Source organism: Punica granatum, chromosome 2 (assembly GCF_007655135.1).
Source record: "Punica granatum isolate Tunisia-2019 chromosome 2, ASM765513v2, whole genome shotgun sequence".
NCBI lineage: Eukaryota > Viridiplantae > Streptophyta > Magnoliopsida > Myrtales > Lythraceae > Punica > Punica granatum.
The window spans coordinates 5,590,216-5,617,900 of NC_045128.1; the positions used below are offsets into that span (position 1 = coordinate 5,590,216).

Genomic DNA, 27,685 nt, shown 5'->3' on the forward strand with positions numbered 1-27,685 from the left:
CTCAAATAAGACTTTGAAGTCTTGAATTACTGTGGTGAAGATGATATCAATGGGTTGTGAATTGGTGAGCTTATACTGGTATGATAGTGCTGATTGGGGAATTTTTGCTGAATATATATATGGATGGTTGGGTTTAAATGGTTTTAATTACCTTCCACTGGCTGTGGTGGTGGAACAGATCATGGAGAGAAGGGAATGGAGAAAAGATTGGGAGGACAACAAGGGAAAATATTAAGTTTATAATTAGTGATATGCTTGAGAGTGAGATATTGAGTTTAAATTGATCGAGCTTCTTTTACTTTTAAGCTTGTTTTTCTTGAATGAGTTGAGAAGTTATTTGTTTTCATGGAGTTCCACTGCCAAAATCAAAAGTTTTTATTAATTTAAGTATTTGTTAATAACTGAAATGCATACTTTCTTTCATTTAATTGCTTAAGCAGAGTGTGGAGGTTAAAGAATCATTAAGTGGTGATTCTAGAAAGATCTAGAGTAGGTAGTGATGTAAATTAATGGTGTTCTATGATTAAGTTATAGTTGTTTAAGTTACATCTTGATAGGGGCTGATGGTAAATATAAGATAAAGTAGAGATGTGATTGAATATGAAAGTATGAGTGTGGTTTTTTCTTATTAGGAGGGAAACCTACCAGCATCGATATGTATGGCCATATTTTTATGTTGTTCATAATTTAATTTTATGCTTTAAATGATAGGCGATGGATGAGATCAAAATCATGCACCGAAAGGCTCTGACTCAGTAAAATAATTTTTGGCGAGTGCAGTGAGTACTCTATTTCCTTGTAAAATGATATATGATAGTTATATAAATTATTTAAGAATAATATTATGATAGTTATAGATTAAGAAATGGTTTTGCTAGGTTGTGTGAAAAGATTTGAGAGATATTGCTCTTTTATGTTTTATTTTGACTTGAGATATGCGTTGTGGTTGTGTACGTTGATTGTGATGATAGTGTGTTACCATCGTAATGTGATTTGAAATGTGCTTGTGTATACTGCTATTACTTGATTATAGCCATGGGACTACTGGACCCAGCGAAATAGAAAATGGGGCTCGAACGGCCCATGGACTCGACGAGATAGAAAATGGGGCCCGACTGGTCGCTGGACCCGGCGGAATAAAAAACGGGGCTCAAATGGCCGTTAGACATGGTGGAATAGAAAATGGGGGCTGAATGAGATGTGCGGGTTACGGTATCGTTTTAACTTGTCGCAAAGAAATGCGTTCTTATGGCTATATTGATTGCTTTTGTTATATATTTTTTGTCTTGTCTAATTGCTAGAGATGCGATGATTGTTAAAATTGTCTGAGATTGTTCTGTGAAAATCGTGTTGTTGATGAAAGTTGATTTGTTAAGTGATTGTGTAGTGACTTTTTATGAAACGCTAAATGAATGGATAATTGATGTTTATGTGTTATTGGATATTAGAGAAATGGTTGGAAGAGGTGTGTATTTGTTAGTAGGATTTAAATTTAGTTACTATATTGGATATAAGTATTTTTATAGTATGTATATATATTTATGCCGTATATGTGCGCAAGTGAGTTAATAGTTGGATTGGATGTGATTGTATTATTTATTTGAATATTTGGTTGTTTGCTATTAAATATATATTTAATAATAATTCATTTTGTTTTGTAATATAGTACTCACTGAGATGTAGCTCGCGCCCTGCATATATTTTTTAGATGAGCTAAGAGTTAGCCTAGCATCACAGGGAAACTTTTTAAACATCGGGAATCAACTTTGAGGACTAGGCATGAACTTTAGTTATTTGATAAGTATTCTTTTTGATATAGAGTGTATTTGAATATGTTACAACCTAAAATTTTTGTTTAGTTGATTTAATGATGTGATTGAGAAAAATTACTATTTTCTAAGATGTATATCCATATTAGAGCTTTATGGATTGAATATATATATTTTGTTTTTTTTCGAAGGTAGGCACTGAAGGTAGAAATTAAGTACTTAGCACTCGAGGATTTATTTGTTTAATCTCGAGAGTCCTTTTGATGTGCGGTCCTAGGTGCTTTTATTTGCTCTCTGATTTGTTGTGCTCCTCGAATAGTAGGCCTGACTAGGGTCGAAATGAGGTTCCTACAAAAGCCATATTAGACTTAAAACATAACAAATCAAAGGACCCAAATAGTTTCATAGTGTTTGGTAACGAAGTTAAGTGTGGTTTGATTTAATTTGATTTGAGGAGATGAAGCAAAAGTTGTCGAAAAAAGTATTGTGTCATTGAATTGATGAAAAATTTGTTGAAATTGAGAAAAAATGTTGAATAATTGAAAAAATTTAGTATTAAAAAATTAATTATAATAAGAGATGAGAAAAAAATGAGAGAAATTGAAGAAAAAGATAAAAAAAAAGAAAGTAATGATTGTGTTGTTGAATTGAGAAAAAGGTAAAATAAAGTTAGTTTCATCTTATAAAAATATCACAAATAGAGCTTGTTCATCCATTTTTAACAAAACCAATAATCCATAAGCACTGACATTTAAACTCATTCAATAAAACAATATCACGTGTCATAATGTTGCAATACTTGATCCTTATTTTAAAAATACGAAAATCATTTCATGCTCAAATAAGGTGATTATTTTTCAATAACTTAACATTTCGAATAACTTTCATGACATGTATAGAAATTTCATTTCACCATTTCACAGACCATAGAAATAAGTTCGTGTTACTTACCTCGATTGTCTCCAAATTATCAACTCATAGATGAAGATCCGGATCAAAAAAATAAACCTAAAATTGAAATATGAGTCAACTACTAATTCTAATTTCTAATGCAACCTTAGATAATACTAAAAGGTCCTTGAGGTAAGAAAAAGTCTAAAATGCCCCTATTTGCCGATAAAGGGTCATGACTGAATCTGAATAGTCTAAACATAATTCACCAAAACACGGCACTTTTAAAATCAATATTATGGTTCGAGATTCAAATTTTCGAAAAAAATAATATTTTCTACTTAAAAGTGCGAATCCGGCTTAATTGACGCCCAATACACCCATTTCCAGTACAGAAACCATTTTATAATTTCCTAGAAATAAGAACAAAATATCTGAGCGCATACTTCAGCTCTCAAGAGAGCCAAAAACACAACAATTTCATATATTTCGAAAAATACTTTAAATAATATTTTGAGAAAAAATCCCAGAAAAATACAGAATAGAAAATTGAAATAGAAGTTCGTAGCCGCAAAAATCATTAAAATTGGACATCAGCAGTGTCAAAAGAGCCCCTAGAATTTGCCGTTCCTCACAAAAACGAACAGCTCTAAACAGTCCGCCGAGCCAACTTCGGGAGAGCGTTACTCTCTCCATAGAACTCCATCTACTGTCTTCTAAATGTCTATGGAATCCTCAAACAATAGGGTACAGCTTAGAATCAAACGAAAGTCCAAAATACGGAGAAAACAGGTTGGAAAGCAAGCTCGAAATCCACTTTTCATAATGTCTGCAGCTGATTTCAAAATGCGATATTTCTCAAACGACTCAACCAAATTTGGTTTTGCAAAATCCTATAGCATCCTAGAGACCTTAGCAATGATAGTATGTAGGAATTTCGCTCAGTAAACATAGCCATTATGTTCTGCCATTAACAAGCCTACAAGCTATCTCTTGCTAGAAAAAGCTTGTAGTAGCTCATGATATAATCTGCCACTGAGCCCACCCATTTTTTTTTTCCTGATCCTTCTCCACCACCCCCTTCATTTCTTTCATTTATTTAATTGATTTTTGTGGCATTTTGGGGGTTTTGTGTCTTCGACCAGAAACAAAGGCAGAGAGAGAGAGAGAGAGAGCTCTGCTCAGGAGGAAACAGAGTAGAGAGGAAGAACGTCAGCTCGATTGAGAGCTCGGGTGGGTTTATGGAAGAGGAGGAAGAATCGAAGAATCGAGAGAATAATTGGGGCAGGGCAGCTGAGAGTGTAGCAAGAGAAGGAGAGAGGGAGCGAGCTGAAAGAGAGAGCGAAAGGGAGCGAGGAGCAGAGAGTCCGGAATAGAGCTCACTCAAGGAGAAACGAGACTGACCGTGAAGGTTGAGAGTGTATGGAGAGAGAGCGCTGGAGCTGAGAGTAAGAAATGATTTCAAAGGGGAAGAGCTCAGCTGGTACCAAATTAGATTATGGGTATGCTTTTCTATGCAATTGATTCTCTTTTCTTAGGCTTTGTTGACTTGATCGTGTTCTTGTTGTTGGCAATTTAGAAGCAATGGGTTAGTGGAAGAAAGGTAGGAAATTGTTCTAATGAGTTTAACTTGCACTTGATTATGTTATAGGCATGCTGGGTAAGTTGCTAATTCTCTTTCCTTGCGCTTTTCAGCTATGTTCTTGATGTGAAATTGGAAGTTCGGCTTAGGTGGAGAGAGGCTGGAGGAAGAGTCGTTTTAATCTTGTTCTGTTGAGAGTCCTGATTTGATTAATTATTCCTCTCAATTCCTTGATCATGTCTTCTTGTAGATTAGCTGAGTCTAGAGCTTCGAGAAGTGTCAGCTTCTGTTGGATTGAATTCCTTGTTGTTATGCTTGATATGTTATACTAGGAGCATGAAAAACCATTGATTCTTTTTATTTTGATTGCTTTGAGGTTCTTTTCACTGTAGGGACATATTATTCATGGATGGTGATACTTGAGAAGAAATTTGCTGCTTGTCTTAGGTGGTGTTTGGTTTCACAATGTAATCTTAAAATCACAATTCTAACTCAATTCTACCCACTACAAAACAAAATAACGCATCAAAAGTCAATAAAGGTGAATCCCACACATAAACATTACATTTCACTCCTTTATAATACAATTCCATTACAATTAATTCTTAACTCCACCCGTTCTTATACATACTAATTGGCTCGTCCTCTTTCAACGTGCCAAATTTGATACGTAATACGGTCACGTACTGTATTCATCTCCCTACTGCTCATGTCAATATCATTTTGGATTCCATTTTGTTGAGGCGGATTACGAAATTCATCATAATATTGCCACGCATCACCATACTCCTCAAATAATCTATCGCGATAACTATTGATCCGAATGAAATTGTGCAACATAAAGCAGGCAAGCGCAATTTGTCCTTGACGACGCGGTCTGAAGTTTGACATATCCCGCAATATTCCAAATCTGTTCTTCACGACACCAAAGCACCGTTCTATTACGTTACGAACGGATGCGTGACGCTGATTAAACAACTCTTCCATCGTCGTTGGAGGATTGTCATTATTGAAGTCACTGCGGTGATACCGTTGTCCTTTGTAAGGGGCCAAATAACCGAGCATATTTGGGAAGCCTGCATCAACTACATAATATTGTTCTGCATGCAGACATGTACAAATAATGTATATATCTGAAGTTCCATATGTTTATCGAAATACAGAAGAGCTTAACAAGAGAACATGGGATATGGAAAGTAACAACTTACCACCTTGTGGTGCAGGGAATTTCGGTAACGATACGGCATCAGAAAGAATTCTAGAGTCGTGTGCCGAACCCTCCCATCCGGTCATGATATAAGTGAAGATCATTTGATGGGAACAAACAGCAAGAACATTTTGCGTTATGTCACCGTTTCGATCGCGATACGCGCCTCTCACCGAAGCTGGCATAATAGCTTTAACATGAGTCCCATCAATTGCCCCGATGCAATGCTGCAGTAATAATAAAAATCGATACGAATTACAGTACATGTAATAAAAGAGTAGAAGTTAATTTCGATAGTTGTACGATAATTACCTTAAAAAATGGATACCATTGTCGGCAGTCGCGAATTTCAGGCTGCTCCTCAACGTTCCTCGGTCTTATGTACGTTGACACTAACGAATGAAGTCCTTGAAGTATTAAATTGAATGCTCGTGAGACCGTCTCCTTAGAATGCTGAAAGCGTTCGGCAACAACGGCATATTGAGTGCTATGTGCAACTACCAATAAGAACATTCCAAGCATCTCCTCGACGGTCATACCTTTCCTTGTATTTCGAATGCCAGAGTTTGCTCTTAATGCGTCGCACAAATTATGAAATACGTGAGGGTCCATCCTGAAATTTTCGTAACATCTTCTGTCATTTGAAAGCACTTCGTTAATGTACTCATTGCCTCGTAGTGCCGACGTTCTACATGGACGTGCACGGGGGACTTGCTATTCAGACATTGTATCGTGGATCGCCAAAAGGACGGGCAAATCATCTACGCTGCTGTCGTCATCATCGCTGGATGAATTATCATATCGCAGTGAGTTCACATAACTTGCCATAATCCTCAGTAGTTGAAGGTGACGAGCTGTATCAACAAATAGCACGAACTGACGAAGGGAATAACATTTCAAACACGTAGCCAATGCATTAGCAAAGTCAATCATGTTCAAACATAACAGTAAAGGAAAACAATGGTCTGGTTAATGTCATAACAGAAAAAGCCGAAAGTAACAAACACATATGAGGAGAAACATTCGAGCGTTCAAGGATGAAGAAGGTTGTGCAACCATTCGCGCCTAGCTTCATCGTACATCCAAACGAACGCTTGTCGCCATCGTTCATCCTCCGTAATACGTGCTGTACCGGCAAGATATTCCCGTACAGAAATTGTTCCTTTCATTTGATTTAGGATTACCATGGCTTCTCCGATGCTGTTCTATGCTGGTTTCTCGGGGCTCGTCACTGACTTGCTCTTCTTTGACTCCGGAGGGGTAGAATTTTTCGCTTTGTCCTTCTTCACCTTACTTTCCTTGTACAAGTCGATCAACTCCTGCAATTGCGACTTGTTGTTTGAACCTCTCTTTCTCACTCGTCGCCTCGACCCTGTGACGACAGGTTCCTCAGCTTCATCAGTTGGGTCATCACTGTCGCCGAATCCTTCTGCAAGATCGATAGGCTCTTTGCCACGGCTATTCCGTAATGCTAGAAATTCCTCTTCTATGCGTGCATAGGATCAGGGGCTATGAGGTGGGTCGGTTGACGAAATTCGTAAGTCCCCTGTTGCTGACGATGTTTTGTACATCAGTTGTAAGGCCTCATAATGTTTGCATCCTTTTGACCGAAAAGTCCTGAAGTTACTGTGCCTCTACATTTTATACACATGCAATACTTAGTAACAACGACTTTGCGTTAAATAGGCAACTTTAAGAAAGAGTAAGCGGTAAAGTACCTTGATAAACTTGTCCCAAATATCAGGATTCGCTTTCACGGTGTTAGTCGGCCCATCCCAACCTACTCCTGTGTGCTGAATCAGCTCTGTGAATTGTGTGTACTGTGTCTTCATCCTTTGTGCTTTTGTTTTCACCTTGTCGACGCCAAGAATCACACCTGGGAATTTCTCTTCCAGTTCCCTACTTATCTGTTTCCAGTCCTTCATTTTCCAACTTGATGTATGCGTCCTTTGGAATTTATCGACCATAATGTCAACGAAAGCACTCTCAAGCTCGTCTGTCCACTTAACTATGCCATCACCCTTGGGAGCCATCTCAGTTGCAGAGCAATATCGATAACTTAATAATGCACATACAACAGTAAAGGTTAACTAGGCAAATACAGACTCATACATGCAAGACATGTAGAAGCTAGGAATTCAAGGTGTATTACGGACTAGAGACATTGCTAGACAAATGCAAGGAAAGAATGCCACAGCGAGGCCAGAAGCACATTATGTTCCAATGCAGCAACAACATCATTCAATCAGAGGCACCATTGTAAAGAATAATATGCAGCTTAGCATAACAAACAGAAATGGCAGCCAGCAACCAACAAACAAAGGCACCAGCAATTTCGAAATAAAACCATTCCAAGGAAACTTCTGTGCCAAATCCTCTTGCAAAAAATCGAGCAACACAGGGAACCTATACACAGTAAGCAAGGAAGCAGAAACATTCCAACTCCATACTTTCCAAACACACCGAGAAATCTGCTGAGATGGATTATGTGAAAGCTTGAAAGAACTTGAAAATACAAAAATTGCAACTTAATGATGATTAATAATCGTAAATTTCACGGGTTCATTGACAGTAAAAGATGTAATAGAAAAACGACAGAATGCCTTCAGAATGAATATATAATACTCAGTAGAAGTCCTTTTCCATACGTACATGAGGCTAATTAAGTAAGTTGATCGGATAAAAGTCGGCAGAAAAGGCACCAAAAACCAAACAGGCCCTCTGCCTTGCTCAATTACTGTATATAACTACATGGTGGGTAGGAGTCACCAAATTCAAATCAAACTTATACATCAAATTTGGAATCAGGTTAGTTAGAAAAGTCTAGCTTAATATAGCTAGAAAGCTGAGCTTACTGAGGCCACAAACAAGCAATGGAGGGCCATCCTTTTCGATCCCAAATAGGAACTTGTCTCTTAACTCTTTGCCGATTTCTTATGATCAATTTGTTGCCCTAGAGAAATCGACCAACACACATCAACAATTCTCAACTCAGACAGCAAAATTTGTCCCAAATTTGTTGCAAAAAAATCGAGCAACACAGGGCACCCATACACAATAAGCAGACAAGCAGGAACATGCACCCTCCATACTTTCCAAACACATCGATTGTTGCCCAAGTAAAATCGACCAACACACATTTCGACATCAACTCAGACAACAGACAGGGGAATGAGCTGAGGATTACCATCTGCCTACTGTCCCCATTTTTTTGCAAAAATTCGACCAACACAGGCCACATCGACACAGTAAGCATGCAAGCATAACCATTCCAACTCACTACTGATCAAAATTCCTTGCAAAAAATCGGCCAAAATAGGACGACCTCTACCCACGGCAGACAAGTGAAATGCAACCCTAACCATCACAGAGTATCAGATAGAAATGCAAGGACTCTTGAGTAAAATGTAGCGGAGAAATTACCTTGGATTTGGGTATGGATCCGTGAAATCGCAATCGACCCTTTTAAGAAGAGATGGCAGGGGTAGGGGCCCGGATTTTGCCAAATGCCTTTGCTGCTCAAACTGACAGGGGAGGAGACGCTAGAGTTGGGGGAGGGGGCTGGATGCAGGCGAAGATGACGGGTGTAGAAAGATTCGGTTGAACAGCTTCGTTGTCGATCAAAGAAGGAAGAGGAGCGGGGAGAAAGAGGGGGGCCGACTGAGGCGGATTGCAGAGCAGGGTATGAAGGAAGGGGTTGTATAGGGGCCGGGTAAAAACCTAACAGAGGTCAAACGCTTTTGCTGAATATGCGGGGTCCACATGTCCCCAACAACCGGTCAAAATTTGCATCATTCAAAATCCAAATCACAATTTTAGAATGTTACTATGAAACCAAATAGGCCCTAGAATTGCTTGAAATTGGGGTTAATTTCCTTATTGAATGATGTTACCTGCTTTTATTATTTTAATATTTAAACCTTTGGGATAAGTGAGTTATGAATAATTTATTTTTTGTCCAGGTTAAGTCTTGATGATGTAATATTTGTTTATAATTTGGTTTTTTTGTTATATTAATTCTTGATAGGGATTGAGGTGCTGAGAGGCTTTGCATCCTGAAGACTCGAGTGGGTGAATTATATTTTTGGGAACTATCAGTAAGTACCTCATTCTATTGTGAATTGATATATATACATATATATATATATATGTTGTATGAATACAAAATTATATGGAGTATTATTAAAGGAAATATTTGATATGGATATATGAGGTGAGATGGTATGGTTACAATTAATTATGCTTGTGTTGTTATTTGACTATAATCATGGGACTGTTGGACCCAGCGGAATACAAATGGGGGTCTGATCAACCGCTAACTCGGCGTAATACAAATAGGGCTTTAATTGACCGTTGGACTCGGCGGAATATAAGTAGGGGTCAGATTGGCCTCTGAACCCGACATAATAGAAAATAGGGGCCTAATCGGCCGCTAGATCCGACGAAATATAATTGGTAGTCGACTCTTACAGCTAGAGGTTAATAGGCGGCCCTCGTTTATGAGATATGAGTATTGGGAGTTGAGGATGATATGAGTGAGAAGTGCGAGATTACAGCACTATCTTAACTTATCGCAAGGAAATGTGACCTCGTGGTTATATTGGTTGACTAGTGCTATACATTATGTGTTGAGATTGATTGAGATTGGATATGATGATGGTTGATCTTGTCTGAATGTGTTCTAAATATGCTTAATTGTGTGTGAGATGTTAGAATCTGATTTTTTAGGTGCTTGGATAGTGATTTGCTATGAAAAGCTGACATAATGAGTATTTGATGATTATGCGATATTGAGTTGCATGTCGTGTATGTGATTGCTGGAGCTTGGACACTGTGAAATATTTGTATATATTGTACATATTGTATGGAATTATTATGTGGTAATGAATTAAAGGCAGGTTCTAGTATTATGGTGGAATTTTATGGATACTTGATTTATATAAAATGTTGAGATTTGTAAATATTCGTTTGTGAGGTATAAAATATTTTATCGACATATATTGTTGATTGAAAGGTATTAGTTGATGGATCCGGTGTATGTTTTATTGATATATATATATATATATAGTTAATTAAGGATTAATATTCACTCAATAGTTTATTTTACTCTGGAATTTTGTGTTGTTTGAAACGCAGTTCACGACTCCTGCATATATTTTTTTATATGAGTTAGGAGCTAGTTTACCCTCAGGAGCCAATTCATGTCAATGCCTTGTCCGCCAAAGATATGAGTGGTACGGTGACTTTGTGCATCCCTCTCAAAGATAGGTTTTCCAGATGAAAAAGGCCTTCGATACCTGCTGACGGCTCCTAATTAACCTAGTCTAGTTTCAGGACCCTCAAGAAGGATAATTTCCCAACTTCAATAGGAAGTCCTCCCTCCAATGGACATATCTAGCAGTTCAGGCTTATTAAGTTCCCAAGATTACTTGTTAAAGAAGTTATTTCGGTTGCATTGATCTTGAGCACTTCCAAATTAATTTAGAATTCCAATAAAATGAGGTAGTTTCTTGACTTTGTACATGTATTACGACAAGTTCAGCCTGAGTAATGACTTTAATTGCCCCATTGAGTCTGGGAGTTTTCCTAGTTTTTGACAGGACTCCGTGAGAGTCAGCTCAGAGTCACAAGGCTTTCAATTGACTCTGGAGTTAGATTAAGATGCTGTAAAGATTTTCGCCATGCAATAACTGATCTAATTAAACGTCTCAACGATTTCTGGAGCCCAACGATATAGAAATTTAAGACCAAAAGCAACTTATCGAAGTATCACCATTGATACTCGCATATATTATTATATGTTTGCATGCATGTTTGTCGAAATATAGAATTTTACGTTATTTAATTTTGATTAATCTTTGTTATATATTAATGCATTTTTAAGTCAATAAAGTAGTATTTTTTTTATGTAAAAGAAGTATTTAGTGGAACTAACTCAATATGAAGATTTAGCATTTTTTTATTTATGGTTAATTTGAAAATTATCAAAGAATAGTTAATTCTGCAATTATAAGCTAATTAGTTCATACTTTATAAAATATATTATAATATGACGGGAGTTAACTTTTGCAGATTATTCAGTTCCTCAAGTCCTGGAATTTCCCTCAGCTGCTCTGAAAGGTCGGGTGACATAAATGCCTCGCATCCAAGTGTGTTCAACTCCCGCAGATTACTCAGTTCCTCGAGTCCTGGAATTTCCGTGATTCTCTCACAATTACTCATGTCGAAGCGCTCCAGCCTCTTCAACTTCGATAGGTTCGGCAACTTCATGAGCGATCTGCAATCGCTTATATCCAACTTTTGCAGCGACTTCAGCTCTGCAACCACCTCAATTTCGCTCAATTGGCTGCAGTCTTTAAGGGATAACACCTCCAAAGAGGGTGGTAGCTTGGGTAAATGTGTGAGCCACCAGCACCCGTTGATACATAACCTTTTGAGGTTGTGCAAACAGTCAAGCCTCGTTAAAAGGCAGCCACTTGTATCCAAATCCTTCAGGGACGGGAGATTGTCAAGGCCTTCGATTTCACTGAGCTTCCTGCAGTCACTAACCGATAATTCCGACAAATTCTTCAAGTTTGAAAGGTCTGGCAACCTCTCAAGGGAGCCGCAGGACTGGATCTTCAAAGCTAACAGGCTTGAGGGAAGTATGGGGAGGCTTTTAAGTCTGTAGCAACCCACAATGTCAAGATCTTTAAGACGACAGAGAAATGCACCAATCTCTTCCGGTAAGGTAGATATCTCGATCAAGTACAAACCCATTTTTTTGAGCTTCCTTAGGCTAGAGATGCTTTCCAGCTCCATGAGATTCCGATTCCTATCCAAAACCAATTCTTTTAGATTAACCAAGTTCGCGAGGTTCACGGAAGTCAGTGCTGATGCCTGTCTAACTGTTAGTCTTATTAAGCTAGATGGAAGCTTGGGGAGGGTCTGAAAATCCAGTTGATCAATATCAAGGGTCTCGAGGCATGAGAGAGTGCTCATACCTGCTGGGAGGCTCTTTAACCCAGCAATTATCAAGACACTCAAAGAGGATAGACTCAAAAATTTCATCGGCTCGTTTGGTATTCTGGTGCCACCCCTGGAGACGGCGAGACATGGAGAACTTCAAGCTTTTTCATACCTCTCGATATAGGTAATTCTTTGACGCTTGTCTGATCAAGAAGAAGCTCGACAAGTGACTCCATGGAACCCAATTCCTCCGGCAACTTCTCCAGTCTCCAACATCCTCTCAAGTTTAAGAGGATCAGATTCTTTAGAAGCCCTATTGATCGATCAACACAAACCAACTCCCGGCAGGACTCGAGAGTCAACCTCTCTAAGCTTGGAAATGCTGAGAAGTCAGGAGTTCTGCTTATTGGACAATTACTAAGATTGAGAACTTTTAGCTTCGGCCCGAACTGAAGAACACAAAAAGAGATGTAAGAAAACTACTTAGACGGAATAGCATTGATAGAAAGCATTTATAGTTAAAAGTAACAGGTCAAACCTTGATCGAGCTCCAACCTATCCAATCATCAGGAATTACGCTCCTTGACAGATTGAGAACAATTAAGTTCGTCAGAATTAAATTGGTCGGCGGAGATATGTTCTTTCTATGCCAACTCAACCATCTCAACTGACGGAAAAGAAGTTCAAAGTTCCCATAGAGTTTTGCACCGCCGAGTTCAAGAACTCTTATGCTCGGCAGATTCCTAAGCATGTCATCATCAGGACTATCTTCTTCCTCCTTGAAATGATATCCTTCTAGACTGATGGCTTCCACTTTTGATGTTCCCTACAATCATCAAAAACATACGGAAGCAGATTAAAACAATTTTCATGATCTGAAAGGCGAACTAAAGTACATCAAAAATGTCATACCTGTTTTTGCACTAATACATGAAATGCATCTTCACCGTACCACAGCCTACTCCGGCGTCCTGTGTCTTCTTGTTCAACAATGCTTCTGCCAAGATCTCTGAGTTGATCGTGCATCCATATTGTATTGTCCTCTCTGATTTTAATCAACGACTTTAGTTGGAGAATCTCGATTCCCACTTCTGGTGAAAATTTAGCATCTTTCCACATGGGAATCACTAGCCTGACGTCCATACCGATGAAAAGGCAAGCAATGTCAAGAAATATTTCCTTTTCCTCGCGTTCCAATGACTCGTAACTTATTTTCAACTTATCTCGGACATCGACCATGTCAAGTTTAATTTTCAATTTCTCTATTGTACAATGCCACTTATCCTTTGTTCCACCATAGACAGATAAATGTGATCCCAAAACCTCAAGAGCCAGAGGAAGCCGTCCAGTCATGTTCACGATCTGCAATGCTTCATCGGCCAAGTCAGGTCTGGGCGACTTATCTCTGAATGCGTGCATGCAGAAGAGCTGTAAAGCGTGACCTTTTTCCAGTAATGCGACTTCGTACAAATCTTGCACTTTAAATTGATCCAAGACTCCCTTTTCTCTGGTCGTGATGATGATCCTGCTTCCTCGGCCAAACCAACCAACGTCAGCTGCCAGAGCTTTAATCTGGTTGATGTGGTCGACATCATCAAGAAGAATCAGGACGGCGAAGCCTTTCCCTAAGCACATTGATTCCTTCCTCTACATTAGCATAGGCCCGCTGCTCAAGCCTTAATATTTTGGAGACCAATTGGCTCTGTAGGTCTTGAAGGCCTCTATGATGCCGGGCATTTCTCGGATATCTTTAAGGAAACCACAACTTTCAAAATTGTGTACGATTTGGTTGTAGACAAACTTTGCTAGAGTTGTCTTCCCAATGCCGCCCATGCCCCAAATCCCGACGACCCGAACATGATCATCTATGCCAACTTCTAACTTTTTCACAAGTTCTTTCACACGATCCTCGATTCCAACTAGGACAGTACCAACATCCAAGTAAGACTTCTTCAGTTCACTAATGACCTTTGCAATGACTAATTTTATGAACTCTCCTTGATGTCTGCGAAGATGTATTTCGTTATCACTTGTAAGTATATAGTAGAAAAAAGGCCAATGCATGAAATTAAAAGAAAAGACAAAATATTGCTGAACTTAATTAAATTTTACGGATTCACTTACCTAAGAAACTTTGGCACCTTTCATATATATATATATATATATATATATTAGTACATTTACTCTATTAATATCTATCTTCAATACTGAATATATTCAATTCCAAGGACATTTTATTTTATGTTAAAAAATTCAATACTGAACTTATATATGTTCAGTATATAGTTTGCATGTGTATTTCATATATACTAACCCGTATGATGCATTGATTGTACTTTTCAAAGTGAACTGTAAGCAATATTCTACCTACACAAAAAAGAAAATGTAAGCATTATTTTTATCTTTCCATATCTCATTATTGTGAGACCCGGGAATTTTCTTTTAAAACATGTATACATACACATATACATACATATATATGTATATTATATATTACATGTTTAGGTGGAAAAAAAAGGAGAGGAAGGAATGGGCTCCACGTGGTCTTAAGACCGCCGCCATTCTTCCACCGCCATCTGATTCACTTCATTTGTTTCTTCCTTCTTTATTTTTCATTTGTTTTCCTTCTTTTGCTCTGTTCTATGGGGCTGGAGAATCGAAGAAGAAAACAGAGCAAGAGATGGAAAGGGAGACAGAGAGAGCTGGGGGAAGAAAAAGAGCAAAAACGTGAGTCGCCATTCACTTCTTCCTTTTTTCTTTCTTGTTCTGTTTTGTTGCTTTCTTTTTCTTCCATTCTTCTATTCTGCTGCGAAAAGTCAAAGAAGAAACAGAGGTTGGGGGAGATGGAGGGAGTCCGTTGGTTTTGAGTTGGATTGAGAGTGAAAGGTTCTTTGAAGGATTAGGAAGAATCGAGAGGAAGATTGGGGCATGGTAGCTGATTTGAGTAGGGGAAATGGGGGAGTGCCGGAGAGGAAGAGTTTAAGCTCATAATTGGGTAAAAGTAATTGACATGCCGAGGTATGTGAGATTGATTGCGTAATTTATATTGTTTAAGTTTTGCTTTGCCTATACACATTTCTCGTGATAAATTGAGGTCGTGATTAGGTAAAATATTGGATTGACAAAGTTCAAGGGTGTATTTAGTTATGGTTCTTGAGTCGTAGCCTGATGAATAGGGGAAGCTAATTATATGGGGTTTATAGTTGGATTAGTTTTTCATTTCGTTGTTCAGCTGTTCTACTAGTTTGTAAAATTTAGAATTTTCTTTTCTTATTTGGTTACCGCTATGCTAGTAACTGATTCAATGTTGTTTTTGTGATTTATGCTTAAATGGCCAAAGGTACTTTAAATTGCCTTGTTCTAGGAGCTTGGGTAAATGTTCATTAAAACATATAATTACATAAATATTATATATTTTGTGCTATGAGTTGACTTACATACTCAGTTGCCATTTCTTTTAGAAGAATAGGTAATGCACATATTTGAGGAAGTTGGGACCTAGCTAGCTATGGGAGTTGGTGAGGTAATTGAAGAATAATGATTGTAATTTGATTTGTATTAGCTATATATATGGTTAGTGAATTCAACTATATATATTGTTGTTGTTAAGTTACTAAAGTTCTAATATTGTTATTTTAGTTTAGACAAGTTATTATAAATTTTTATAGATAATATTGGGTAAACAATGCTAAGAGATTACGCCTTGCTGTCTTGAGTTTCATGATGTCAGATTTCTTGTATATAGTATTATCTGGTTGTTGTTATTATGATGATTATATATTTTTGGTCTTTTATGAATTTATCATTTACCTGGAAATTGATAAGAACAATTAGGTTCATTTAAATGAGAGTTATGGAGATTGTTTTAAGTAGTTTTTGACATAGATGAGAAATGTACATAATGAATATGATATATATATATATATATAAAAATCGGAACTTATTGAAAATGATAGGTTGTAAGGAAGATTGTGGGAGGTATCGAAAGTTCCTGTGATGGTGCTATATTTTTATTATCTAATCTAATGTTTGCGACTAATAGGGATCATGGAGATTGAAACCTTGCACTCTGAAGTGTTGACTGAATTTGTTATCTCTGAGGGGTGTTAGGTGAGTACTTCATTCCATTATGAAATGACATATATATATATATATTATATAAGTATCCTATTCTCTTGTAAAATGACGTATTATAGTTATATAAATTATTTAAGAAGAATATTGTAATAGTTATAGATTAAGAAGTTGGTCTTGCTATTTTGTGTGAATTGATTTGAGAGATACTGTCATTTTATGTTTTATTTTGATTTGAGAAATGTAGTGTGATTGTGTATGCTGATTATGTGTGAGATATGTGATGATAACATGCTGTTGTTGTAATGTTGGGATTGTGTTTGAGTATGATGATATATGAGATCAGATGGCATGGTTGCAGTTGATTGTGCTTGTGATTGTTGTTTGAATATAGCCATGGGACCGCTGGACCCAGCGAATTATAAAATGGGCCTGATCGGTCGCTGGACTCGGCGGAATATAAATATGGGCCAGATCGGCCGCTGGACCCGGCGGAATATAAATAGGGGCATGATTGGCCGCTGGACCCGGCGGAATATAAATAGGGGTCCGATCGGCTGTGGGACCTGGCGGAATATAAATTGTGGTCAACTCTTACCGCCAGAGGTTAATAGACGGTCCCCGCTTATGAGACATGGATATTGGGAGTTGAAGATGATATGAATGAGATGTGCGGGGTCACGGTACCGTCATAACTCTGTTGCGAGGAAATGCAACCCTATGGCTATATTGATTGGTTGTGTTATATATTGTTCGTCTGGTATGATTGTTGGAGATGTGATGATTGTTGAGATTGCTATAAATGTTATGATTTTGAGACTGTTTAAAGTTGTTCTGTGAAAGCTGTGTTGTTTGTTGAAGCATGATGTAGTCAGTGTGTGAGTGTTAGGTGGTGCTGAGTTAATAGTTAATTCTAATATTATTATATAGTTATAAAGATAATTGATTGTTTACTAATGAATTTAGTAATTATTTGTATGTATTGTATAATATGTTGTGTTGGTTAATTAAATAACGGACTTGGTTATGCTAGTATTATGTATATGAATATTTGGTTGTTAAAAAATATATATATTTATTACTTAATATTAATTCATTTTACTTTGGAATATAGTACTCACTGAGATGCAGCTTACACCCTGCATATATTTTTTCCAGATAAGTTTCTAGCTGCACAGAAGAACCATTTTTGATATCGGGAATCGGTTCGGAGAAGTAGGTAGGGACCTTAACTAGTTTGATAGGTATTCTTTTTGTATAGAATGTATTTGAAAATGTTACGATCCGAAACTTTTGTCTAGTTGATCTAGTGATGTGGTTCTGCTGGAATTATATTTATATAAATATATATATGTGAGAGCTTGTTGGATGAGCTATATGTTTTTGGAAGTTATAGAAAGCATGTTTTATATTAATAGTTATGGGATAAGGGATATGTAAGAAATATAGGAAAAATTTTGCTGAAATTTCGGGTGGTGACAATTATCCTGTCAACTTTTATGAGTAAAAAGCATACAAATATATCAAATTAAGCATACATATGCATGGCACATGACACGATTTGGTTGGAAAATTGACTAAATGGGGTAAAGTGCCTATTTTTCATAAAGGTCGGGAGGCATTGTACAAATTTTCAGAGGTTGGGGGATAAATGCTTCCTAGCCCCAAAGATCAGGGGCAAAGTGCTTTTTTACTCTAAATATTCAATTGATATTTCATTTTATTTTGAAATTTTGTGCTCATGCAGTTCACTCTATGTAAGTTAAGTTTGATATATAATATTATCCTTTCAATGTTCAACTTTCTTCTCATCATCGTTACATGTATGAGGAACCAAATCATCTTATCCAAATGACAAGATTATTCATCTAAGTTAAATTTGCTTTATAATATTTTTCTTATGTTATCATTTGCTCACAATAAGTTGTTATATGTGTATTTTTTTATAAAGATTTTGTCGCATTACTCTTTACAGAAATACACCGAGTTGAAATCTTGAAGACCAATCGCAAAGAGAACAATAAAAATTTGGATAAGCAAGTGGAAAGGATGATAGCTACTAGCTCTAAGATCAATATAATTTTCGTTATACATCCATTAAGAAGCATGTAGTTTTTTCTTTTGTATTCAATTTTATGTAGGACATGATACATAGAACGGATTATTATATATGAGATGATATATATTCCATTCTTTTATGCATTACCAAATTGTGTTAATTATGCATTAACTATTTCATGATATGACATCTTTCTATTTTCATTTTACGTGATGATGCTAGATTTAGCATATAAATTTTGTAATTCATTTTTTTATAATAAATTATATCATCATTTAAATATTGTGAATTCCATAATTCGAGAGGTAATTTAGAGGTAATTTAGAAAATATAGTACTTTTCCTTGAAATGCATAGATTAATCAAAGTACAATTTTAAAGAAAAAACGAGATAAACATGATGCAGGGAAAAACTTAATTTTCAAAAAAAGAATTTTCTATACAAATATAGAGACTTAAAACTTAATTTCAAAAAAAACTTCATTAATGATATTTAATAGTTTATCTTGAAATTAAATTCTCAAAAATTTAAGTTGAATTAATTTCATATGTATATTCTTTTATCATAGTGTGCATGTGCATATAAAAGTTATTATATAAGAAAAAATCCAATGCATTACCCAGGCGAAAAGCTAGTTTTATATAAGAGAAGTTGTAAGCTTGAAATTTTATTTTAGTAACTCGGGATGTTGTGAGAAATATGTTGCAATTTCTTCTGGAGATTCGATATTTATCTAGTAATCTATGAATGAGGTGGCTGTTATTGTTAAGTCTTAAAGATTTTTATGGAAATAGATATTTGGCAGGTTTGCATTATTGAAAATTTAGGGGAAATATATTGTCTGCATTTTTATCTCTGACGCTCAAGTCACTTAGAGCTTATGAGAAACAAGAATGTAAGTAGTTCGATTAATGACAGTATGTACCTTCCTATATACAGAGAATTAAAACATATATATGCTTACCTATTGGAGATTCACATATCCATATGGGTTAAATAAGTCTTATAAATGGAGAAAATTCACGCTATGAGAGTTTTATCCGGGCCAGCTAGATTTGACTAGATTAGTCGAGACTCAGTTGAGCTTTCGGTTACCTAGATTCATACCCAAAAAAGAGAAAATCTAATCTTACTTTCAAGAAATATGAACTTATATAACGGGCTTCGTCTCGTGAGGCCTCGTGGGCCGCGATGGGCTTAACAAGCCCAAGTGGAACTTAGCCAAAATCCAGTCCCTAATAAATTTCCTTTTAATTTGGGGATTCGATATTTTTTGAGATGCTCATGAATGAGTTGGCTATTATTTGTTGAGTCGAGGAGATTTTATGGAATGTCTACTTTTCGTTTATAAAGGTGGTTTACGAGTCTTGTACAAATATATGAAATTAAATAAAATAAAAAGAAGCATAAAAGTTCTAGTGGTGAGTATTGAACTCAAAACATTTTGGCCCTGAGTCGCATCTTGGTCACTACATTAAGACTCGTTCCTCTTATATGGAAATATGTAGCAGGTTTGGATTATTAAAAAGTTGAATATCCGTGCGTTGCACGGGGAACCATAAAAATAACATCTTAATTATCTGGCAAAGAAAAATGTTATAAATATTGCAAGAATTAAAAACTCGTTGAAGAAAATTGAGGAAAAGAATAAATTGAATTAAAATATGTGAACAAATATATCAATCAAAAGAAAATAAAATGATTCTTATTCATTTGCATAAAAAAATGGATTGAAGAAAATAATAATTTTTCAGAGCAAAATATCATGATAAAATAAGTGAAGAGAAACCTTATGAAACCTTTTTGAAATGATCAAATTGACATTGATCAATTGGTATTGGTAGTGGATGAGCATGCAACACAATGGTAAAATCCTATAAATTATACAATAAAAAATCGAGAAATACACATAAATTCCCATACAATTGAGGAATATTCAGAAAGTTACAAATTCGATCGAACGAGTGAAAATCCCAATAAATGTCATGAAGTCACCGCCAATCTGATCCATAGAACCATTGATATAATATATTTGGAGGGGTGGGCTTGATGGGTAAATAAGCACAGCCTAAATTAGTTGGATCATAGTACAAGTTCAGTCATATCATAAAAATATTGTCGAGATCTCAAGAACTCAGATCATCCATGTGCCCCTTCCCGGCTCCCGACCACGGCTGGTGCGGCAGAAAACGAACAATTTTATGTTATTTGGACGTTTTTACAATTTTATATTATTTGAGCGTTTTTGCAATTTTTAGGGAATAGTTTATTTTACGGAATAGTTTATTTCCTTCCTTATAATTTTGTTTAAGCCTATTTAAGTGTTGTAAGCCACAGGGCCAAAGATAGTAGTTTTTGGATAATAAAATTTCGAGAGAATGTTTTCTCTATTTTCCCAAATTCAGCATTGATTGAATCAACGAATTTGATGCCTATTCCCTGGTATTCGTATAATCAACATGTTATAAAAGATTATTTTCTGGCATTTGTGCGCGAATTTACAGACTACAATTGTTCTTTAGTTTCTCTGCCTCAGTTTGTATCAGAGCCGCGTTCGCTCTTGGATCAGCGATGCCACCCCAAAGAACGGCTAATCAACATCGTGTTGCTGAGGAGGACGAATTGGAGCGGAGGATCGAAGGCATATCATATGATGAAACTAATCCAGTTTTCAATATATATCATATGAAGATCAAGAAGAAGTTACAGAATTTGTACTTGATGATCAAGGAAAACCAACGTTCATTGTCAACAAATCCATATTAAAGGATATTGGAGGCGATAAATTTTTTCCTTATTGTGCTTAGATTGAGGATATTCTAAATGAATAAATTTCCAATGCAAAGAAAGATGCATGGGTTCTTACGATGCCAATTTCGGAGGTTATTCGATTGCCAAAGTTGATCGAAGTGCACGTGACTCGATCAAGAAAGCAAAGATTCAATAAAAGTGTTTATTGGCTATGAGATGTACGGAATTTTATGTGCGAAGAATTAAGAGAGAGTTCACAAAGAGAAGAAGGCATTCAAGTGGCAAGTGAGAAAGCAGCAGAAGCGTATTAATCTCTCTATTCGTGAAGATCAAGGTGATAGTTTGGATGATGATAATTCGAGGCGAATTATCTCCATCCATGGGAGAATGATGCAACAGAATAAGGGCAATTTTATGTTATTTAAATGTTTTTACAATTTTATGTTATTTGGGCGTTATTACAATTTTTAAGAAATAGTTTATTTCGCATAATTATTTATTTTCTTCGTTATAATTTTGTTTTCTTCGTTATAATTTCATTTCATCCTATTTAAGTGTTGTACACCTCAAGGCTAAAGACAATAGTTTTTGAATGAATATAATTTCGAGAGAATATTTTCGCTATTTTTCCAAATTCGGCATTGATTGAATCAACGAATTTGATGCATATTCCCTAATATTCGTAGAATCAACTGGTTATAGAATATTATTTTATGGCATTCGTGCACAGATCAATAGATTACAATTGTTTTTTAGTTTCACTGCGTCAATGGCTCTGCACTGGCAACCTCTCTGCTCTAGGCAACCCTTTCATGCTGCTTGGCTTACAACTAGCTCAGGGCACCACATAACTCACTAATTTCCTTCAATCTCAAAACCTCACTATCTCTTTTTCAAATATCCTAATCGATTTTTCAAATATCGCAATCAATAGTATAAAAATACATGCATGATTCATAACACTGATGTGACCATGACAATGCATTTTTAAAAATACGAACATAACGAAAATAAAAGCACTAATTTAAAAATAAGTTACCATAACAAGTCCCAAATCCCAAAACATCCAACAACAATCTATTTCTAGTTTTTGTCCCCTCAAATTACTCTGTCTCTCCACTCTTGACCCCTCTCTCTTGTCTTGAGAAAATTGGACAAAGGAATGAAATGGCCGAGGGGAATAGAATGGGATTTTAAATGAAAGACAAAAGTTTGGCGGTGGAAATGCGTTGGCAGAACATTAAACAATGAAGCATACTAAGCTTGACAAATAATTTGACAACTGGAAAGTAACTTGCTCCATCATATCCAAAAATTATAATAGTCATCATTTTTTTTAAGAACTATAAGCCCTGAAATTTAGGATGCTAACCAAATGCAGTAAGAGGGGTAAAATGTAAAAGGACACTTGAAAATTTTGAGATGTTACAACAATATACATATAAAGTCCATAAAAACACCAACACACCTTTGCAAATGATAATATAATGATAAAGGCTTCGTGTAAAAGTGTGTCCATATATATGTGGTTCCAATATAATTAAAATCTCGCAAAAAAAAAATCTTCTTCTACCTCCTCCTTTTTGTTCAACTCATACAGTAGGTGTGCATATATATATATATATATAAACCACAATATAAATAAATAATATTATATAAATGGGAATTTAATTTTGGCTAATAATATAAGAATATATTTGCCCATAATACAATATTGCTTTTCCACTCTATACTTTACTACAATATATATAAAAAGCAATTCAATTGCTATAATATAAAAAAAATTTCCTAAATAACAGTTAATATATATTTTGTTGAACTATATGCAATATATATATATATATATATATTTTTTGTGACATAATAATATATATATATATATTATGATGATGCGGCGGTGTGAAAAGTCGATTCGAATTTTGTTTTAATATAGATATATAGGTAAAGATAAAAAAATTTCTTTAATACATGAGATGACATAACAAAGCGAGAGAGTTTTGATTCTTATTTTTGATCAAAGTGGCTGCATCAAAATTCGGCTTGGGTATTGTTTTATTATAGATATATAGATTTAGGGGAAATGGGCCAAAATTTCATATCTTGGCAGATTTAGAGGGAAATTAAAAGGGAAAGATTGAGAAAGAAACTTTTTTCCTCCTCTCTATTTCTTTGATTGAACGAGGGAAAATGTTTTTGCTTAAATCCACTATAACGGAACTCTTTGTTAGTGCATAGAAAAAATGTTAAGGTCGAGGTTTCAGAAAAATGACGGTCTTTGATCCTTTTTCTCCAAATCCCTCGTATTGAGATGGGACTCGTATTCAGCTAGAGGTGTAAATGAGCCGAGTCGAGCTTGAGTACAGGTAAACTCGACTCGACTCGTTAAAAAAATGCTCAAAGTCGACTAGAACTCGAGCTCGGTCGAGGTTCAATATGGAGGCTCGAGCTCAAATGCCCTAGTAGCTCAAGCTCGGCTCGTTAGAGCTCATTTGATTGCTACCACTCAAAACCAAGATTAGCTTTTGAGCTCGGCTCAAGATCGAGCTCGACTCTGTGGCACCTTGGGGTCGCGGACTTGCCGAGCAGGAGAGAGAGAGACAATTTCTATTTTATTTATTATTTTATTTTCGAATTTCAATTTCTATATTATTTTAAGAGTTTAGGCTAGAAAGCACAGTCCAGTCCATGAATTATGGACTTGGGGGCCTCAGTTCAATAATAAAAGGACATATACGTAATTTTATGTAGAAACTCGGCTATGCTCGCGAGCTGAACGAGCTGAGGTTTAAGGCTCGGAAGAACAGCTTGGCTCGAGTCAAGTTTGAGTTATCACTACGTCGATCTCAAGTAACTCATGACTTGGCTCATCTTGTTTACGCTCCTATATTCAGCTGTGAATCAGAAGATCCAAATATGAAAACAAGATTGGACAAAAAGACAAGTGGCAAGATCACAAAATCTATTGAAATTATATTTCTATTTTTTGTTAAGACTTCATTATATCTTTTAAATCTTTAAATTCGAGATAATTTTAGGATATTTTAAAGGGAGAAATATCCTAAAACTATATTATGATATCTCTAAGATATCGGGAAGGTATTGTATCTTTAAGAAAGTTTTGCATAACATATCGTATGTATGATCGGGAAGTCAACTATAATTATTGGGGTTTTTTTCTTCGAACCGGTTCAAAGAGCGAGAGTGTGAGAATTTAGAAGATTTTGAGGTTTTTCTCACATTAGGTCTTTAAAACAGGTGATAGGAAACACGTGTAATCTTGAGTGTGTTATCTCTGATTTGTTGATCTCGTGAAATATTCATGCTTTATCCTAAGATGTTTCCCCTACTATGCGAGTTTTACCACATATATTCCGATATTCTTTCTTCTTTCTTCGCGATATATATTTCTCAACACCTCCAATTGAAGGTGAGTTGAGATTGATTCAAGGATATCAAACTAGGCCCTTTAAATATATTTAAAAAAAAAAACAGGGCTCTTTGCAATGGCACCAAGAGATCTTGGGTTTAATTTTCACCGGTGTGATTTCCTATGGCCTTTATTTTCCCTATTCTATTTATCCCTATAAAAGCCTAAATTGGAATTAAAAATATGACTGTTCAATTCAACTAGTAGAAATAGAATAGCCGAGAAGTGAAAAACTCGAAGCAGCAGAGTGTTACCCGTTTGCCACTTTATCCAGTTCCAGACCCTTCAGCTTCACAACTTCCTTCAGCGCATCCCTCCACGCTTGGACCTTCTCCTGACCGAACCTCTCCTCGTGCAGGGAGAACGCTTTGGCGTAACTACCTGTCTGGTGTTGGACCTCATCGGGCGTAACGTCCAGGAATAATGGCATGATCAGCTGTTCTCTCTCCTTCATGGACTTCACCATTTCCGCCACCTCCATCAGGCACCACTTGCTTGATGCATAAACTACGGAGAAGATGGGGATCCCAATCTTTGACTGCTTGATTGATTTCATGAGCTTGGGTCCAATCTCCTCCCCTACATGAAGCTCCTCGTTGTCCCTGAAGGCGCGAACCCCTGCATCGATGAGGCTATGGTAGAGGCAGTCCGTGATGGACTTCCGGATGTCGGTCCCGCTGAAACTCAGGAAGACTTCATACTCGTGGCCTATCGCCGGATCGTCTGCGGATGAGAACGACAGTACATTGTGGCTTCCATCTACCTGCTGCTGGTACTGCTGCAACAGGACAGGACACGTCATAGTAAATACACGCACACACGACATCGAAAGGTTACAGAATCGAAGCTTTCCATGGTTTTCAGTGTGAAATCCCCATTATCTACCAGAATATTTATAGACTGCAATACCGGCAAATTGTTCACATTCATCCCGCTGAAATTGCCACTTTTCCGTCTCTTCTTGAAATGAGCTCCCAAGCAAGGTAGGTAGGATGCTCGTCGGACGCCCTAGCAGTATCAGTCCTTTAGTTTCCTCTCCTTTCCTTTCTTGCTACCAGCAAACAGATAGATGGGATGGCTCGGGACTCGCTCTGACAGCAAATCACGCATGCTAGGAGAATGAAGTAGGACGGCAGAATCGTTCTCCTTTCATACCCCCACCGATGTTTGCCCAAAATCTACTCCTTGTACGTGGAACTCGCAATCACGCAAGAATCTCCCTCGCCACTTTTTTCTCTTTCTTGCTTTCTTTCTCCCTCGCCACTCTTTGTCGTTGCTGCTTTATTTCTGTGAAGGTGAATGATGACGACCGCCACAAACATAAGAGCCATTAAAATTCCAAAATATCTCATGGTGGCATATTATTAACATGACTCACGGCTCGGGGAGCTTCAGTTTCACTTCTATATTTAGATAGGGCTGCCATTTTGCGTCATTTCATGTTCATATATGTTGTGTCTAAACGGACGCGCCACTGAAGTCATATTCTGTACACGATACGATACGATTATTAAACATGTCAGATTTTGAAAAAACGAATACGACCTGTTTATATCAGTGTCAACCCGAACATGACATGTTTAACCTATCTATCGAAACGTGTCATAATAGATACGCGTCTCCATACACGACACGATTATTAAACGGATTAGATTTTGAAAATACGAACATGACCTATTTATATCCGTGTCAGCTACTAAAGTGTTACTGGCAAAGCTCATGCAAGCTTGGGAGAATAAAATTAATGTTTGAGGAAGTAATATAGGCAAAGAATAGACGGGGCATATAACTATATAACTCCACATAATTTATGCGATCATTTTGACTAAAAGAAGAAGTACACCCTGAACAACGAGCTGAAAGATTATGAAATATTTTGTAGTATAAAACCTGTCCAAGGGATGCTACTGCTATTGGCTCTGGTGAAATCTCCGCAAATAACAGACAAACAGAAAGCAACCTCAGTACAAAATGGAGCTATTTTATCTAGCAACAGCAACAGTTCGTCCAGATATTCAGGAGGTATCAAATCCTGCAAACAGAATGTCACTTAATTTTGCTAGATACTTATTAGATGTCATAACCATATAATTAAATATATAAACTACATATTTTTTCCGGTTACAATATATAAACTATCCTCATTTATCTCAGAAGCTCAAAGGAAATTATAGTAAACTTCTACGCAAATGTTGCAACAAAGGCAAACTGTTTTATTTTCTCTTGCAAAAGATAGATATCATTTCCTAACCATTCATAGAAATTACAAAAGCTTTTATACCCTGAAAACACAGAGATTCTTTCCAAAATAGATGTAAAATCCGGAAAAAAAGGAAAACCAAACAGACAAACTTAGCCTCACTTACCGGCCGTGAAGAAAAAGCTTGAGCGACCTTTATATGTGCCTGAAAGAGTGAAGAAAGATGAAATTGTACAAAACAAAGTTTAGCATCTAAGAAAGATGAAATTGTACAAACGCGTCAATGTGGTGGGCAAATACCGTGGACAAGGGCTGGAGGCGGACGAACTTCAAGCGACTGTGCAATCGGACACGGACTGAGAGTACAGAGAGAGAGAGAGACTCAATCGGATAGGAGAGCAGCGAGAGCTGGAGGAGCGTCGGAGCGTGAGCGAGACCAGAGGGACGGAGTCGGGAGTCGTCTGTGCTTCAGCCTTCAGAGGGTACGGCCACGACCGTCGGGGTGAGATCACAGTGGCGTCGCGTCGGGGTGGGATCACCGTGGCTCATGGAGTGAAGGGCTCGAGGTAGTCCCCGTCTCGTCTGACTCGTCTTTGAGTTCCCTCTTACTGAGTTGTCTGTTCGAGAAAGAAAGGAGGAGGACTGATAGAAGAGAGGGGCGGAAGGAATGAGCTGTGTGCATCAGTATTAGCCTATTAAGGTTATTAAGGGTATTTTGGTAATTTTAATATAAATGGATTAATTAGTTATCCAATAATCACAGCACGATTAAACACG

The 27,685-nt window shown here is 36.8% G+C and overlaps 3 protein-coding genes and 2 long non-coding RNA genes across 14 annotated transcripts; 2 read left to right on the forward strand and 3 right to left on the reverse strand.

Annotated features, from left to right (window-relative positions):
• Nucleotides 1–2,333: 2,333 nt before the first annotated feature.
• On the forward strand, nt 2,334–4,683 carry LOC116194881. The gene is made up of 2 exons (XR_004154546.1): nt 2,334–4,162; nt 4,356–4,683. It is a non-coding gene; the product is annotated as an uncharacterized LOC116194881 (long non-coding RNA).
• A 1,971-nt stretch (nt 4,684–6,654) lies between these two features.
• Nucleotides 6,655–7,482, reverse strand: LOC116197608 (uncharacterized protein At2g29880-like). Its single transcript, XM_031527785.1, has 3 exons — nt 7,168–7,482; nt 7,019–7,083; nt 6,655–6,907 (listed from the first exon to the last, which is right to left on the reverse strand). Exons 1-3 carry the CDS (start codon nt 7,480–7,482, stop codon nt 6,655–6,657), a joined length of 633 nt encoding a protein of 210 aa, XP_031383645.1.
• A 3,956-nt stretch (nt 7,483–11,438) lies between these two features.
• On the reverse strand, nt 11,439–27,571 carry LOC116197023 (toll/interleukin-1 receptor-like protein). 10 transcript variants are annotated; one of them, XM_031527022.1, is made up of 8 exons: nt 27,209–27,571; nt 27,075–27,113; nt 26,599–26,740; nt 25,594–25,995; nt 24,963–25,486; nt 13,310–14,402; nt 12,936–13,223; nt 11,439–12,846 (listed from the first exon to the last, which is right to left on the reverse strand). In XM_031527022.1, exons 4-6 carry the CDS (start codon nt 25,636–25,638, stop codon nt 14,075–14,077), a joined length of 897 nt encoding a protein of 298 aa, XP_031382882.1. In that variant the 5' UTR covers nt 25,639–25,995; nt 26,599–26,740; nt 27,075–27,113; nt 27,209–27,571; the 3' UTR covers nt 11,439–12,846; nt 12,936–13,223; nt 13,310–14,074. The 10 variants fall into 10 exon arrangements, with proteins under 10 accessions (XP_031382882.1, XP_031382881.1, XP_031382880.1 ...); XM_031527021.1 differs by having other exon boundaries at nt 25,594–26,195; XM_031527020.1 differs by having other exon boundaries at nt 26,087–26,740.
• LOC116197612 (putative disease resistance protein At4g19050) lies at nt 11,492–12,430 on the reverse strand. Its single transcript, XM_031527790.1, has one exon. It carries the CDS (start codon nt 12,428–12,430, stop codon nt 11,492–11,494), a length of 939 nt encoding a protein of 312 aa, XP_031383650.1.
• On the forward strand, nt 14,961–18,671 carry LOC116197024. Its single transcript, XR_004154967.1, has 4 exons — nt 14,961–15,124; nt 16,440–16,507; nt 17,630–17,690; nt 18,447–18,671. It is a non-coding gene; the product is annotated as an uncharacterized LOC116197024 (long non-coding RNA).
• Nucleotides 27,572–27,685: the final 114 nt, after the last annotated feature.